Raw genomic sequence first — 17,177 nt, forward strand, 5'->3', positions numbered from 1 at the left:
AATAGAAATCAAACCCCCTTCATCAACTCCTTAGTAAGGGAAAAATTAAAAAAATGTATTTATTTCCATTTTCCCATTAGGGTTAGGGCTAGGGTTAGAGTTAGGGTTAGGGTTAGGGCTAGGGTTAGGGTTAGGGCTAGGGTTAGGGTTAGGGCTAGGGTTAGGGTTAGGGCTAAAGTTAGGGCTAGGGTTAGGGTTAGGGCTAGGGTTAGGGCTAGGGTTAGAGTTAGGGTTTGGATCCCTTTATCACCTTGATGGTGGCTTAGGGTTAGGGCTAGGGTTAGGGCTAGGGTTAGGGTTAGGGCTAGGGTTAGGGTTTGGATCCCTTTATCACCTTAATGGTGGCTTAGGGTTAGGGCTAGGGTTAGGGTTAAGGTTTGGATCCCTTTATCACCTTGATGGTGGGGGGTGGCTTATCAGTGTCTAAACTTGTTTTTCTCTATTGAAACGCATACGTTCAAAACGCAACCAAACGCATGTGCTTAAAAACGCATGCGTTTACATAGACAGCAATGCTTTTTTTTACGCAAACCGTGCGCAATTGAATGCATGCGTTTCCTGGCGGCAAATAGACGCCTCTAAAAATACTACATGTTGCATTTCTGCTCCAAGCCGCAAGCGACAAAAAGACGCATGCGTCGTCAAACGCGGCCAAACGCGAACAAAAAGAAACGCATGCATTTTTAATGTTAAATATAGGAAAACACGACGCGTTTGTTTATATGCGGTAAAAATGCAGCGGCAAAAAACGCAAATGTGAAACCAGCCTAAGGCAACATGATATTGCATGATGTGCTTTTAAGATTTTTTTTTAACTAAAATGCATCTCTATTCTATTGCTAATGTTTCCTATGGAGTCCGCAGTGCTGCGTGCTTGATTTTACGAATTTGCCGGCAATGCATAATAATTAAAATGGCTGGACAAACTAATTAGAAAGAGTACACAAATCTTTGGCTTTGAATTCTTCTATTTCAATAATATAATTGTTGTGAACTTTAAGAAATTCACCCTGAACTTGACCTATAATCCATCTGTGCCCCAGAAGGGGATCACACAAGCAGCAATGCTCTGATACATATCCACTGTGTGTATCATTATACAGCCTAAATAACGGCTGCCACAAAGTTAGCTGCATTTTGCTGAGGGCTTCACAGATCAAACATCATTTTTGTTTTATGTCTAACGCTGTAAAAGTATAAAAACAGAGACACCATGGGGTTGTCCTAGGACACAGAAATAGCCCTTCTGCCAGATTGGTACTTAGGCTTGTGTATGTGAGTTTGTCTTTATATCATATATACAGGTGCTTCTCACAAAATTAGAATATCATCAAAAAGTTTATTTGTTTCAGTTCTTCAATACAAAAAGTGAAACTCATATTCTATAGAGTCATTACAGACAGAGTGATCTATATCAAGCGTTTATTTCTGGTAATGTTGATGATTATGACAACCCAAAAGTAATTTTCTCAGTGAATTAGAATAATTAACAAAAACACCTGCAAAGGCTTCCTAAGCATTTAAAAAGGTCCCTTAGTCTGTTTTAGTAGGCTCCACAATCATGGGGAAGACTGACGACTTGACAGATGTCCAGAAGGCAATCATTGACACACTCCACAAGGAAAGTATATTTTGATTTCATTTGGAAATCAAGGTCCCAGAATCTTGAGGAAGAGAGGAGAGATAGACAATCCAAGCTGCTTGAGGTCTAGTGTGAAGTTTCCACAATCAGTGGTTTAGGGAGTCATGTCATCACTAGCCCACCCCAGAAACACCATAAAAATAACTTGATTTAACGAAATTAAAAATAAATCCTTTCTCAGTCCTTTGGATTTATATTACTTATTTAGTCTCATTGTGTTATACAGGTGCTCCTCTCTTATTCATCATTCCTTGGGTGGCTGTGAAATATACCTATGAGAATGTAATGTAAGTACATTTATTTTTTTGGTAGAGGACAAAAATATATATATATTTTTTCATCCTGGATGAACTGAATTAAAAATGTTTAAGGTTTCTATATATTCCTAAAAGTGTCAACGTTTTACTTAAATAGTAAATAAAGTAAACTAAATCTTTATCTAATAAAATGCTAATAAAAAAACAACAGTACATGCGTTAAATATGGCCCGCAGCATATCTAAATAGATGCGATCAAAGGTTAAAAATCCAGGAAGGCTGTGTGTCCACAGGTAGCAATTGTTAAGTTTGCAGCCCCCATAGTTACTCAGATATGTAAGAACATGTACGAGCAGTGACATAACATCAGCGGAGAAGTAGTGACGGGATCACAAGTAATGCTGTTGCAAGATGATTCACATAAAATGAGGGCTGTTTATTTAAAAGCTGTTGCGGGTGATAAGACTCATTACTGCTTGTCACAGGGACTGGCCAATTTCCCGAGAAGCTCTGGAGCAGAGCCAAATGTCAGCAAACGTCTTTGAAACTCATGAATCTGTAGTACAGCTATTATCTGGCACTTCTCTCCACTGCAAATCTTCATTATGCACTGGATGTATAACAATTCTGCATTTCCCAGAGAGTAGTGATACTGAAATATTTGACTTTTCTCACTGGCCACAAAATAAACTGACTTTCTTCATGCAACATTTCAGCTTTGCTGTGTAGACTGGGACAGAATCGGCACATTCACCTCAGAATGAAACAACTGTTAGTCAATATTGACTTATGTCTATGAATAGCCCCAAGTTTACTTAGACATACAAGATTACTTAGAAAGTATTTTTTACTACATTTGTAGACCTTTATTTTTGCACATATCAAGGCATTACACATACCGAATGTTAGGGCTAGCGGAACGCACCAAAAAATAAAGAGATTGATACGAGATGCATTCGCAGCCCGGGGTCCACCGTGCAGAGATGGTACCTGCTGCTATGTAATGGCGGATGGACACTTAGCTCACACGTGGGTTAGACTTCACCCAGTGTGAAATGGTAGCGAGCTCTGTTGATTCACAGAGTCACACAATATGCTGCACCCTGTTAGCAGTCACAAGGTGCAGCTGCAAGACACTAGTGGGATCCCTAAGAATCACCCCCACTAATCTGGTAATTGAACTGGCTCTGACCCTCGGTGGCTTTTGAGCCTGCGCCTGAGGATGCCCCAAGTCAGATGCACAGACCAAGCGGAAATTCCCACCCTATACTGACGGTTGTCAGGAGAGCGCATTGATGGCACACGGTGCCATAGAGACGGGCACTGCAACGTGTGCTTAGTGTGCAGATAGCACTGTCGGGCGCTAGATAGCTTCCACCATTCGCGAGCAGTCAACAACACTAGGAATGGGAATGATTAAGGAGCTTTCATCCATCAACAGTCATTCATCTACACTCACACATTGCCAAGGTTTACACTAGCGCATGGCCGAGCGGCCATGCGAACCTTTTATAGCAGTAGCGCTCCAGGACCTTCCTGATGATCCAATAGGAGCCGCAACAGGACCTGAGCATGGGTCCAATGGGAGGTCACCCCGTGGGCATGCTCATTGTGGGAAAAGCAGGACTTAGTCCCTGAAACGCCTGCTCGCCGCTGAACAGTGCTGGCTACAATGGCAGAGCCTGGAAAGCTAGCAGTACCCAAGCACACAGTATCAGCTTGAGCCAGACCCTGAGATCAATGTCTCTGCTGAGCAGGTTCCACTGTGGCTGGAGGAGAATGGGAGACTGCAGTGAACATGGTTTGAGATTCCCCGTGTGCAGCGGCGGGAACTCGACACCTAACACCGTATCCTGTTCCTAGCAAATCATATTATTTTTACTATTATTTATTTATATAGCACCATTGATTCCATGGTGCTGTACATGAGAAGGGGTTGCATCAAAATACAAATATCTCTTACAGTAAACAAACAGAGGACCCTGCACTTGCGGGCTTACATTCTACAGTATTATAGGGAAGGAGACAGTAGTTAGGGGGTTGCAGTAGCTCTGATGGTGTTGAGTTGACTGCGCGGTCATTGCAGATTGTAAGCTTTTTTGAAGAGATGGGTTTTCAGGTTCTGTCTGAAGGATCCAAATGTGGGGGATAACAGGATGTGTTGGGGCACAGAATTCGGGAGAAATCTTGGATGCGATTGGGTGAGGAGCGAATAAGCATGGAGGAGAGAAGGAGGTCTTGGGAGGACCGGAGATTACGTGATGGAAGATATTGGGAGATTAGTTCGGAAATGTAAGGAGGAGAAAGGTTATGGATGGTTTTGTAGGTCAGTGTTAGTAGTTTAAACTGGATATGCTGGGAAATTGGGAGCCAGTGAAGGGATTTGCAAAGAGGAGAAGCAGGAGTATAGTGAGGCGAGAGATTAATTAGTTGGGCAGCAGAGTTAAGGACAGACTGGAGGGGTGCGAGAGCGTTAGAAGGTAGGTCACAGAGGAGGATGCTGCAGTAGTCGAGGCGGGAGATGATTAGGGCATGCACAAGCATTTTGTTAGAGTGAAGGCTGAGGAAAGGATGGTTTCTGGAAATATTTTTGTGCTGGAGGTGACAAGAGGTAGCGAGAGTTTGGATATGCGTTTTGAAGGACAGGGCAGAGTCAACTTTTGCTCCAATGCAATGGATTTCTAGGACAATGGAAAGTGTGATTTCATTTATTGTGATAGATAGATTGGGTAGGGAAGATATGCGAAGTGGTGGAAAGATAATTAATTCAGATTTGTCCACATTGAGCTTGAGGAAGCGAGAGGAGAAGAAGGAAGTAACGGCTGACAGACACTGTGGAATTCAGGACAGCATATAGGTGACATCTGGGGCAGAGAGATAGATCGGAGTGTCATCAGCATATAGATGGTACTGGAAGCCATAGGACTTTATGAGTTGTCCAAGGTCAAGGGTATAGATTGAGAAGAGAAGGGGTCCTAGGACAGAGCCTTGAGGGACACCAACAGAGAGAAAGCGAGATGAAGAGGTAGTATGGGAGTGGGAAACGCTAAATGTGCGGTTGGTAAAGTATGAGGAGATTCAGCATAGGGCAAGGTCTTTGACAACAAAGGAAGAGAGGATCTGTAGTAGGAGGCAGTGGTCAACTGTATCAAAGGCAGAGGACAGGTCATGAAGGAAGAGTATAGAGAATTGTCTGTTAGCTTTGGCTGTAAGTAAGTCGTTCGTAAGTTTGGTCAGGGCAGTCTCAGTAGAATGCTGGGGATGGAAGCCATATAGTAGGTTGTCGAAGAGGGAGTTAGATGCAAGATATCCCACTTATTAAACCTGACAGGGCACACCTGTGAAGTGAAAACCATTCCCGGTGACTACCTCTTGAAGCTCATTAACAGAATGCCAAGAGTGTGCAAAGCAGTCATCAAAGCAAAAGGTGGCTACTATGAAGAACCTAGAATATAAGATATATTTTCAGTTGTTTCACACTTTTTTGTTAAGTATATAATTCCACATGTGTTAATTCATAGTTTTGATGCCTTCAGTTGGAATGTACAATTTTCAAAGTCATGAAAATACAAAAAAATCTTTAAACGAGAAGGTGTGTCCAAACTTTTGATCTGTACTGTATATATATAGACTGTATATATGTTTTCATGAATATTTGAGCGCATAGATCCATTATATGTCCATTTTGCAAGCCGGCGATTTTTCTTGCCATACGGATGAAAAACGGATGCCATACAGAGGTTTACATGCGCAAAATACGCAGCCACACCTTGCCTACGGATGACATACGGATCACTGTTCAGGGAACATTTCTGTGTATTTGGTCCATAAAAAAACGGATCGTATTTTTATACATTGTGTGTGACTCCAGCCTCAGGGCGTATGTCAGTATGGTGAGAGTAAGTGTGGAGGAAGAGAAATAAATTTAGTACATTTAATAAAAGTGGTTAGTTGTACCTTCTGTTCCTTTCTGGTTATTTTTCTGGGATATTTCTGCTGTATACTTAAAGAGCCATACTTATGGAGCCAGACCATGGTCAGATGGACCTGGGACTCACAATTTATAGCAACCTAAGTGCACATGAAATAGGCCAGGTGAAATCAGGAGGGAGGGGCAGCAGGGAGACTGATCGCAGACACAGGAGGGGAGAAATTAGAAGTCAGATGGGCTAATTATGCAAATTGTCTCTTCAGAGAGAAAGAGAGCTAGAACTCTAGTGCCACCTATTGGAAGGTAGCAATCCTACAAGTTAATGTTGACCCTTTAGCGAGCCTTGTTACATGACTTAGGATAATAGCCAAACCAGAATCTCAATTTGCAGACACTGTGTTTTGGGGTACTGCCCCTCATCAGTGCAAAGCGGAGATCTGGTTTGGCTGCTTCAGAGGCGTCAGACATTATCCAAGAAGTATTGTTTCTCCTTGCGGAGATCGACATGCTAAGCATGCCAAGATGAGGAGACTTAAGGTACCGTCACACTGAGCAACTTTCCAACGATCACGACCAGCGATACAACCTGGCTGTGATCATTGGAAAGTCCTTTTGTGGTCACTGGGGAGCTGTCACACAGACAGTTCCCCAGCGACCAACGATGCCGAAGTCCCCGGGTAACGAGGGTAAACATCGGGTTACTAAGCGCAGGGCCGCGCTTAGTAACCCGATGTTTACCCTGGTTACCTTTGTAAAAGTAAAAAAAAACAAAACACTACATACTCACATTCCGGTGTCTGTCACGTCCCTCGCCCTCAGCTTCACGCACTGACTGTGAGCGCCCATGTTTACCCTGGTTACCCGGGGACTCATCGCTGGATCGGCGTTACACACGCCAATCCAACGATGACAGCGGGTGACCTGACGACAAAATAAAGTTCTGGACTTTCAGCTCCGACCAGCGATGTCACAGCAGGATCCTGATCGCTGCTGCGTGTCAAACACAACGATATCGCTATCCAGGACGCTGCAACGTCACGGATCACAATCGTTATCGTTCTAAAGTTGCTCAGTGTGAAGGTACCTTTAAAGCTGCAATGCTCCTCTGGGTAATATGCTAATTATGCAAATTGTTTTTTCAGAGAGGAAGAGAGCTAGAACTCTAGTGCCACCTATTGAAAGGTAGCAATCCTACAAGTCAATGTTGACCCTTTAGCGAGCCTTGTCACATGACTTAGGATAATAGTGAAACCAGAATCTCAATTTGCAGACACTGTGTTTCGGGGTACTGCCCCTCATCAGTGCAAAGCGGAGATCTGGTTTGGCTGTTTGAGTGGTGTCAGACCGTTATCCTAGAAGTATTGTTTCTCCTTGCGGAGATCGACATGCTAAGCATGCCGAGATGAGGAGACTTAAAGCCGCAAGAGACAATTTGCATAATTAGCATATTGCCCAGAAGAGCATTGCAGCTTTAAGTCTCCTCATCTCGGCATGCTTAGCATGTCGATCTCCACAAGGAGAAACGAAACGATACTTCTTGGATAAAAGTCAGAAGGGAAAATGCAAACAGGAGATAGTCAGACCCAAATGGACAGATAAAGCCAAATGTGTGTTGGCATCAAGGAATTATGGTGAGAAACATGCAGGAAGAAAACAAAAAAAACTTAAACTTACTTGACAGCTCTCTAGTCAGTAAATTTTGCAGGCCCCGCTGATCTTGCCCCAAATCTCCAAGACACAGTGAGCTAGAATATTTCTTTATTCAGGCAGACAGCAAAAGGAACATATGAGGGAGGTGAGTGCAAGACTTTGGAACAGGGCATGACTACATAAAAAATAGCTGTGTGCTTGGCATGCCGCAAATAATTTTTTATCCCAGATGTTTGCCTCGGAAAGTTGGCAAGCATGACACAAAAATATGCCATTGTACCGATAAATTAAAGCTGCATATTTTGGGTGTATAACAGTTTTCAGCTGCAATTTTACACTACAACAGCCCATCTTCTGGATAAGATTATACAAATTTTGCAATCAAAATAAAAAGGGTTAATGTTGCTTCATTAGTACATTTGATCTTTTATTAGAATTCTCAAAGCTTTTTGGAGCCAAGTGAAATCATTAATAATTGGCCTGTGATCAGTATGGAAGGAATGACCATTGGATGATTAAGAAAAATCTTGGAGACAGATTCAGTGCTATTAATGACTACTAATGCATTCTGCTTGACTCTTGTAGAGCGGCTCTTAATCATGATTTTCATGTTCCGGTATAGGTGTTGGACCACAAATCACAACATGGCATTCTGGTGGATTCTACGGTCTCCTGTGTTCCTTGCTATACTGGTAATTCATGGTAGAAATGATACCCCATACGATTGCCATATTACAAAAGAATGTGCAGCTTACTTTTTTAGGGGTTAAAAAAAGGAGCGTATATTACTGAAATGGTGCCCTTTCTGGGACTTATAAAGGAAAGGCTAGTAAAGAGCTATGAATGAATGCCAGACGGTGCAGCAGAAGTAGCTACTTTATCTGAGTCTTTGAGGCATGAGAAATTGTGTCTACTGAGCTTACAGGTTTCATTGATGTATCATGCATGCTATATTTGGCTGACCGTGCATGTGTTTTCATTTGGCAGGGGACAGTTGGTAGGCCTCCATACAAATAAGATACATGGACACTTTAAAAAGATCCACATTTGGAGACATGGCTGAGTTTTTTCTCACCTGTAGCACAGATTCATCTCACTGTCCTAGTCTTATTTCTTAGCTGCCGTGCTAGCACCCATCTATGACCAGCATGGTAACCCAGTGACCTATTAACCGTGACCCAGAGATAAAATGCTCAAACACTGGGATGTAAGCTGGCGCAGTTCCAAGTCATCTAGTAGTCACCACTACTCCTATTATTACCGTAGCAGTAGTCGATTTACGTACAGCGATCTTGTGATTCAGAAAATGTAAGTGATGATGCCATTTTTTTCCACATACAGTTAATTTCTAATTATAACTGACAAGTGCAATATTGTTTAGAAACAAAAAAAAACACATTGGAAATTAAATGGTTATTCCTGCAATATTAATCATCATTCAATGGCTTAAATTCCCAACATAAATACAGTTATCAAATGCAATCAATTTCCAAAAGTGCGCGTTTCTCATCGACTGAAAATCTGCATTTTCGATGGTTTGCTTCCTGGTTTCCCATAGGTATGTCCTGTTCTATTTTCATGACAAGTCGCACATGCTCAGCATATTCCTGGGTTATCCTCATCTTACTTTCCAGTGACACCGCTAATTGTACCGTCCTCTAAGCACAGGGTGGCCATGGGCACTATGTGCCGCCTGTTGTCAAAGAAGGAAAAAGATGTCCTTCTCTACATCTGTGCCATTCCGCTATGTAATAGAAGAAGCAGAGTAGGTGTCAAAACTCAGTTGCCAGGTGTCCCGGGACCAGGGACGCCTTCCCTGTCCCTAATGCTAGGGGCGCCCTAGCTCACCCTGTTCTCCGGATTACTTCTGATGGTGAAGATGCCGAGGCCACGTACCTTGCCTTAGCTCCTGAATCCGCCCTCAGTCAGAGGGGAGTAGTAGTGTACCATATTGCACAAACCAGACTTAACAAGGTAATATGAACAGGGGTAATGAAAAATTCCAAACATAGAAATATACTCACACATATAACAGACGAATGCACCGGGGAGTGGAGGATGGGGTTAAACTCAAAGTATGAGAAGGGAATTATCACACACCCAAAACCTAGCAACAGTCACAGATAAATAACCGAACATTTACTCCTTAAATAACCAACAACAACCTCCAGCCATGCAGCAAAAGCCACTCTGACAATTAGTGCTAGCCAGGGGCCAGACTATATAGGAGATGGGAGTGGCTAATAGTGCACAGCTGAGAGTCTAAAGGCTCCAGGAGCTCTCAACATAGCAGATTAACCCCTGCACTGCCAATACAAAGTTACACTGTTTAAAATAAAGGTGAAGTGCTTCTCATCAGTGCAGGAGTAGGAGAAATCAGACGCTGCATTCTTCTGGCTCCCCTCTATCGCAGTAAACCCGTGACAGCTGGACTACTAATTACTAAACCAAAGGTTTTTCTCATTAAAAGCATGAACAATTCTGTCCATATTTGTTATAATGGAGACCTCCTACCTATAATTACAAAGTACAACTGGGCCTTTATCTACACTGTCAAACAGATAAACTGTCAGCACACAGTTTTAATTTTTTAACACTAGAAATCCCAGAGAGGGGTCTGTTGTGAATTCTGTTGTCGAACTCCCTCCTGTGGTTGTGAGTGGTACTTCGGCGAGTTCTGTCTATGGGCTCCCTCTGGTGGCTGTGAGTGAAGCTGCTGCTTCTGAGGTTCCTTACACAGGTGACGTGGGTTGTCCTTCGGTTGGCTTCTCTATTTAACTCCTCTCAGATCGTTACTCCATGCCAGCTGTCAATGTTTTTGCATTTGTTCAGTTTGCTCCTGGATCTCTCTGGTGACCTGCCTTCTCCTGCAGAAGCTAAGTTCCTGATAGTCATTATTTGTTCACTATTTTCTTGTCCAGCTGGTTTTCATGATTTTGTCTTGCTAGCTGGAAGCTCTGGGATGCAGAGTGGCCCCTCCACACCGTGAGTCAGTGCGGAGGTCTTTTTTGCACACTCTGCGTGGTCTTTTGTAGGTTTTTGTGCTGATCGCAAAGTTACCTTTCATATCCTCTGTCTATTTAGTAAGTCTGGCCTCCCTTTGCTGAAACCTGTTTCATTTCTGCGTTTGTGACTTTCATCTTTACTCACAGTCAATATATGTGGGGGGCTTCATTTACCTTTGGGGAATTTATCTGAGGCAAGGTAGGCTTTATTTTCTATCTCTAGGGCTAGATAGTTCTTAGGCTGTGACGAGGCGCCTAGGTCTGGTCAGGAGCGCTCCACGGCTATTTCTAGTGTGTGTGATAGGATTAGGGCTTGCGGTCAGCAGAGCTCCCACATCCCAGAGCTCGTCCTGTATGAGGTTTAACTATCAGGTCATTCCAGGTGCTCCTAACCACCAGGTCATAACAGGGGTCATTTAACATTTCTACCTTTGGAACCTTTGGAGCTCGAAACTTCAGGGTCTTCTAGTGTTAAACAACTCTGCAAAATGAAAGCTGCACTGTGACTAGTTGCTATGGGCGACAAAGAGCCAGGGGAGGATACATGGGGAGAATATACCTAAAACACATACAGAGCTGAAGAATGGAGTATTAGAAACCTTGTGGTCCCCAGGGACCACTAGCAGATCCTATGAGCAGAGGGAGGAGTAGCTAATGTTATATGTGCATGGGCGAGAGCAAGGAGCCAGGAGAAGAAGCAGAGGGTTGTGGGAAATGTAAGGACCTCATGTTGCCCCAGAGAAGTACCCCTAAAAATGTAAAGGGAATCTGTCAGTAGGATCAACCCTCCTAAATCGTCTACATAAGTAGGCAGGTCCTAAAAAGTTTATTAAAATGATATCTTGATATTTACAATCTGATGTCTTATTCCTGAGAAATACACTTTTTTTTTGTAAATAATCTCTTAATATCTGTAGGGAGAACACTGATTTGCATGAGAATCTGCCCCAGAGCTTATTTTAAATGAAAGGGGGAGTTACCAGTGTGAGACATGTAGATCAAGAGAACAGGCTGTCAGTCATTATATGTCTCACACTGTTAACTCCCCCTTTCATATGTTCAGAATTCCTGTGTTAAAAATAATAGAAACAGGCTGTACTGAACCTCCCTCCATTGCGCCTCTGCCGCTGATCCGGTAATTGTTCACCGGATGCATCAATGACATCATGCCAACAGCGTGCCTGGGTTGTTGGTCCTGGAAAGAGTGAATATCAGTTGTATTTATTATTTGTAACATTAACACATTAATAGCATGCAGGATGATGACAGGGAAACCCCCATTAATCATTCAGTTGAAGAAATATTGATTTTTTTGGTAAATTTCCTGTTGAACTCATCATGTAAGGGAATCTATGACTATTCAAAAAAGAAAAGAGGGAGAGATAGGAGACCTGCCTAATGTTACATTTTAAAAATATTTGTCTTGGATAATCATTTATGATAATCTTAACTATTGGAAGTGAATGCAGTAACTTTACTCAGTTAAAAAAAACTGTGCCAAAGCCCTTCTTAACAATGACTGCCTATAAAAAAAATTAATTTACTACAATTGAATACCTTTGAGGCATTAAACTCCATAATAGACCTTAAAGTCTTTTAAAATGATCTGACGTTGAACAGTTTCTCATAAAACCACAGAACTCTAGCACATACTGTCACATCAGAATTTAGGTGGGAGATCAGGTGAAAAGAAACCAATGTCATTAGATCCGTCCTTAGGGATCTGGCTATTTCTGGCTTTCCTCAGTTAGGAGGGAGAAGATCTCTTTTGCAATGTATCAGTAATGACCTTCAGTAATATCGCCACTAGAACCTCACAATATATATTTGTAAATCTGCTCCTCTAATTTATCATTACCAGATGAAAAGATCCATTGTTTCCATATTTCAGTGTTACTGTTGTCTTGTTGCATATCAGCAGGATGACGACCTGGTGACGAGATTGCCTGGTCAGCTAGGTCCATTATATTTGTGTGACATTCTTTTCAGGAACCAGTTCCCATTGTTTCTGCCTCAGTCACTGGGAGGCACTGAGCCTTTGGTGACATGAAGTGACAACCTGTGGCCCTATGTGATTCTCTGGGACTTCTGGTGCAGTCCTGGCTATGAGCTGTCTTTGGTTTCTCGCTGTTAATCCTGAATGTTGTTGCTGGCTATTAAGCTCCAGAATTCCTGTTCACCATTGTCAGTTATAGTTCTCCTAGAGCTGGTCCACATGTGTTTGTCTTTGTCCTGCTAATATTTTTCCTTGGCCAATATTCTGACCATCCATGTGCCTCCTAGTTTTGATGTGGCTTTCTGACCACTCTTTGCCTGCCAGATGCTTGCGCTAGGGTACCACACACACTGCCCTATGACAATTTGCTGGTCTTTTAAACTAAACCAAAGTAGTTTATGTCAATGTAGTTTATGTCCTTCAGCATTCATCTCCAGGGCCAGACTGACACAGTAATGGGTCCCAAAACCTAAACTGAAGACAACACCATTTGGAGATGATGCTGTAGTCCATCACTTATCAATAGGTTCTATTTCTATAAATTGATTCATGACTAGCATATTACACCTTATTAATTAAATATTGTATTTTACAATGATAAAACAAAGATTATTATGCTGTGCACATGTTCTGCATAGATGGAGAACATCCTCTCACAATCCTTTCGTTCTTGCATGTCCAAGTAACCTTAATGACACCTTTCACATGTCTGACTATGTTTTCCTATTTCTTTCAGATCAATTTCTTAATATTCATGCGGATTATCCAGATTCTGTTGTCCAAGATGAGAGCTCATCAGATGAGGTACACAGACTATAAACTCAGGTGAGAGACATGTGAGCTCAGCATCATGATAGCATTGCTAAGACACTAAGGGACGTTATGTTCACAATGGAAGGACTAGGTATTATGGGAAAACACCTATGTGTGTGATGTACAAATCCATGTTTCATACAGTGTCTCTCACCAGGTTGGCCAGGTCAACACTCACCCTGATCCCTTTGCTCGGAATACACGAGGTGGTATTTGCATTGATCACAGATGAAACTGCACATGGTACTCTGAGGCTGGTTAAACTCTTTTTCGACTTATTCTTTAGTTCCTTCCAGGTAGGTAGGTTCTGTAGATCTCTTTCAGTCTCCAGTTCCTAGCAGAACCTCACAACATTGCTCAATGTTTTCTCTGCAGGGTATGCTGGTGGCTGTGCTGTATTGCTTTGTCAACAAGGAGGTAAGAGAGGGTATTTTAGGATGGGTGGTGGGACAATTTAACTGAAATACAGACAGCAAACCTTCCGCAAATAACTCTGTTCAATGTTTTGCCAACAATTTTGTGCATTGTAATGTGTTTTTCAAAGAGGAATTGTCAATCAATAAGACAAGGCCTAAGTAAATATATGTAATCTCCATGACATAAAATGCAGCGTATGTCTATTGCCAGCTTAGTGGGCAACATACTGGAATTTAGATTTCTTCACAACTTCTAAGGGTGCATCAAAACAATCTCATGGCTAAAGGAAGCGATCCTGTAAATAACATGAGATTAAAGCATAACTCCATTTGGAAAGCTTGTCTTGAAGATTAAAACTGATGGCAGGAGATGCCTTTAGAATGGTAAGCTAGACCAAATGCTAAAAGAACCATCAGATACTGAAGGCTCTTCTGCTAAAGGTACTGTCACACTCAGCAACTTTGCAAAGCAAACGACAACAATCCGTGACGTTGCAGCATCCTGGATAGCGATCTTGTTGTGTTTGACACGCAGCAGTGATCTGGATCCCGCTGTGCCATCGCTGGTCGGAGCTAGAAGTCCAGAACTTTATTTCGTCACCAGGTTGGCATGTATCGTCATGTTTCACATCAAAAGCAACGACGCCAACAATGAGCATAGGGCCCCTAGATGTGTGTCGGATCGGTACACTCCGGCTGTTTGACATGGAGCTAACAACCAGTGAGAACGAGATGTGAGTCGCCGTCACTGGATCGCTCCTGCATCATTCTGGAGTTGCTGTGTTTGACGTCTCTACAGCGACATAAACAGCGACGCTCCAGCGATCTAGTTTAGGTTGGCTCGTTGTCTATATCGCTGCAGCGTCGCTGAGTGTGACGGTACCTTTAGGAAAACGCTTATCAAAGCAGAGATAAAAGTTGCACCATACCATATAGATTACAGGAGTTGTCCTGGCTTGGGACAAATGCTGCAGTCACAAGGAGTAAGTGAAGACTGCCGAATCCCAGAAGGTCCTGCAGACTTTTGTCCCAAGCCCAGACTGCCTCTTTAAAATCAAGTGAAAACCAAAACTTCATACATAAATTTCGTTAGCCCCTTGTCTTGAGCCAATGAAAATGAGCAGCGAAACAGCACAGTTTAAATGTAAAGGATTTAACTGTGCTCTCAGCATTATGGCCAACTGCCCAATAGGCACGGAGACCTGCCGATGATGTTAGAGTAGTGTCTGGAGACCCCCATACACATTAGGCGAGTTCTAACACATTTAATGTGTATCTTGACAATGATGTGTTCACTGGTGATTTTATCATTGTGACAAAGCAGTGAGTCCTTGAGTCCTTATGACATGAGGAAAATATTCTTTAACACAAATCTACATTTTCAACTCTCAGTAAAGTTTGTCTTTACAGATCTATTAATCTACTACTTGCAAAGCTAAACATTAGAGAGAAAACCCGAACAAAGTAAATAAAAATGTTATAAAATTAGAAATCATTCTGGCACCTTGCAATTAATCTTCGTACACTAAGATTAGTACACTAGGCAAATATTTTCATTATCCTGAGAGTTACATATTACTAGGGCTCCTTCCTGAAGCTGGATGCCCAAGGACTTGGATGCACAGAGGATTCCAATGGGCATGCTCAACTGCATGCCCATACCCTACATATGCATGCCATATATGCATTTTCTTTAAATTCAGTGATACATTCGCTGTAATAACTGTCTATGGCCTCCACTTGTGGCTTGGACTCCTGCTTCCTGCTCAGGACATCTGCATCTTTATTTATAGAGAAGATATGTAAATCATTGTCTATCTATAAACACAATCTTGAGCCAAGCTTTAATGGAAGATTTGTACAGATGTGGGACTTGGACCGATCAGCCTCAATAATGGAGCAAACATGCATAATAATGAGAGGAGATATGGGGGGAGAGCCCTGGCCTTATCAGTCATGTAAATCTGCACATATGGCCCCCAGGCCCAGTACTGTATGTGAAAATGGTTCTAAGTGATGGGTAGGTGATGTACGTCTACATAAAGATGCTGAGCTGATGTATTCCTTTATTTCAGAGATAATACCCCTTACCTCCTGTAACTCCCCCCCCCCCAGCCTGTTTTCACCTTCCTGACCAAGCCAATTTTTACAATTCCGACCACTGTCAATTTATCAGGTAATAACTCTTGAACGCTTCAACAGATCCCACTGATTTTGAGATTGTTTTCTCGTGACATATTGTACTTCATGATAGCGGTAACAGTTCTTCATTATGACTTGCTTTTATTTGTGAAAATATCGGAAATTTGGCGAAAATTTGGAAAATGTTGCAATTTTTAAACATCTTTTAAACGTTTAATTTTTATACCATTAAATCAGAGAGTCAAGTCACACGAAAAAGTTAATAAATGACATTTCCCACACGTCTACTGTACATCAGCACAGTTTTTGAACAACATTTTTTTTTATTAGGAAGTTATAAGTGTTAAAAGTTGACCAGCGATTTCTCATTTTTACAACAAAATTTACAAACCCATTTTTTTTAGGGACCACCTCACATTTAACGTGACTTTGAGGGGTCTATATAGAAAATATCCAAAAGTGACATCATTCTAAAAATTGCACCACTCAAGGAGCTCAAAACCACATTCAAGAAGTGGAATGGAATGTGGAAGAAAAAAATATTTAACTTCTTTTCACAAAAATTTTACTTTAGACCCAAATTTTTTATTTTCACAAGAACAAGAGGAGAAAATGGATGCCAAAATTTGTTGTGCATATTCTCCTGAGTATGCTGATACCTCCTATGTGGGGGAAACCACTATTTGAGCACACGGCTTGGGCTTGGAAGGGAAGGATCACCGTTTGACTTTTTGAAAGCAAAATTATCTGAAATTGAGAGCGGACTCCATGTCGTGTTTGGAGATCCCCTGATGTACCTAAACAGTGGAAACCCCCCCACAAGTGACCCCAATTTGGAAGCTTGTGCAATTTCTCCTGAGTACTCAGATACCCCATATGTGCTCAAAAACTGCTTTTGAGGCACATTGCAAAACTCAGAAGGGAAGTACTGTCATATTGGAGTTCAGATTTTGCTGGACTGGTTTGAGGGTGCCATGTCACATTGGTAGAGCAACTGAGGTGCCAGAACAGCAGAACCCCCCAAAAAAAGTGACCCCATTTTCCAAACTACACCTCTCAATGAATTCATCTACGGGTTCAGTGATCATATTGACACCACTGGTGTGTCACAGAATTTTATGCCATTGGGAAATGAAGAAAAAATATTTGCAGTTTAACCACCAAAATGTTGTTTTGGCCCCAGATTTTACATTTTCACACTGATAAATGGGTAAAAATAGCACCAAAATTTGTCCCACAATTTCTGCTGAATGTGGAAATACCCCATATGTGGCTGTACAGTACTGCTTAGCCATAAAGCGAGACTCAGGAGGGGCAAAGCGCTA

General features: G+C 42.1%; 1 protein-coding gene across 1 annotated transcript in view; it reads left to right on the forward strand.

The window, feature by feature from the left end:
- The window catches only part of GCGR (glucagon receptor), a 177,195-nt gene that overhangs the window by 141,360 nt on the left and 18,658 nt on the right, over nucleotides 1-17,177 (forward strand). Inside the window, exons 9-13 of the mRNA XM_069755776.1 lie at nucleotides 1,869-1,929; nucleotides 8,103-8,172; nucleotides 13,218-13,306; nucleotides 13,452-13,590; nucleotides 13,670-13,711. Coding sequence (XP_069611877.1) covers nucleotides 1,869-1,929; nucleotides 8,103-8,172; nucleotides 13,218-13,306; nucleotides 13,452-13,590; nucleotides 13,670-13,711 — 401 coding nt within the window. The remainder of the gene's footprint in view (nucleotides 1-1,868; nucleotides 1,930-8,102; nucleotides 8,173-13,217; nucleotides 13,307-13,451; nucleotides 13,591-13,669; nucleotides 13,712-17,177) is intronic.

The sequence above is a fragment of the Ranitomeya imitator genome, chromosome 2, assembly GCF_032444005.1.
Source record: "Ranitomeya imitator isolate aRanImi1 chromosome 2, aRanImi1.pri, whole genome shotgun sequence".
NCBI lineage: Eukaryota > Metazoa > Chordata > Amphibia > Anura > Dendrobatidae > Ranitomeya > Ranitomeya imitator.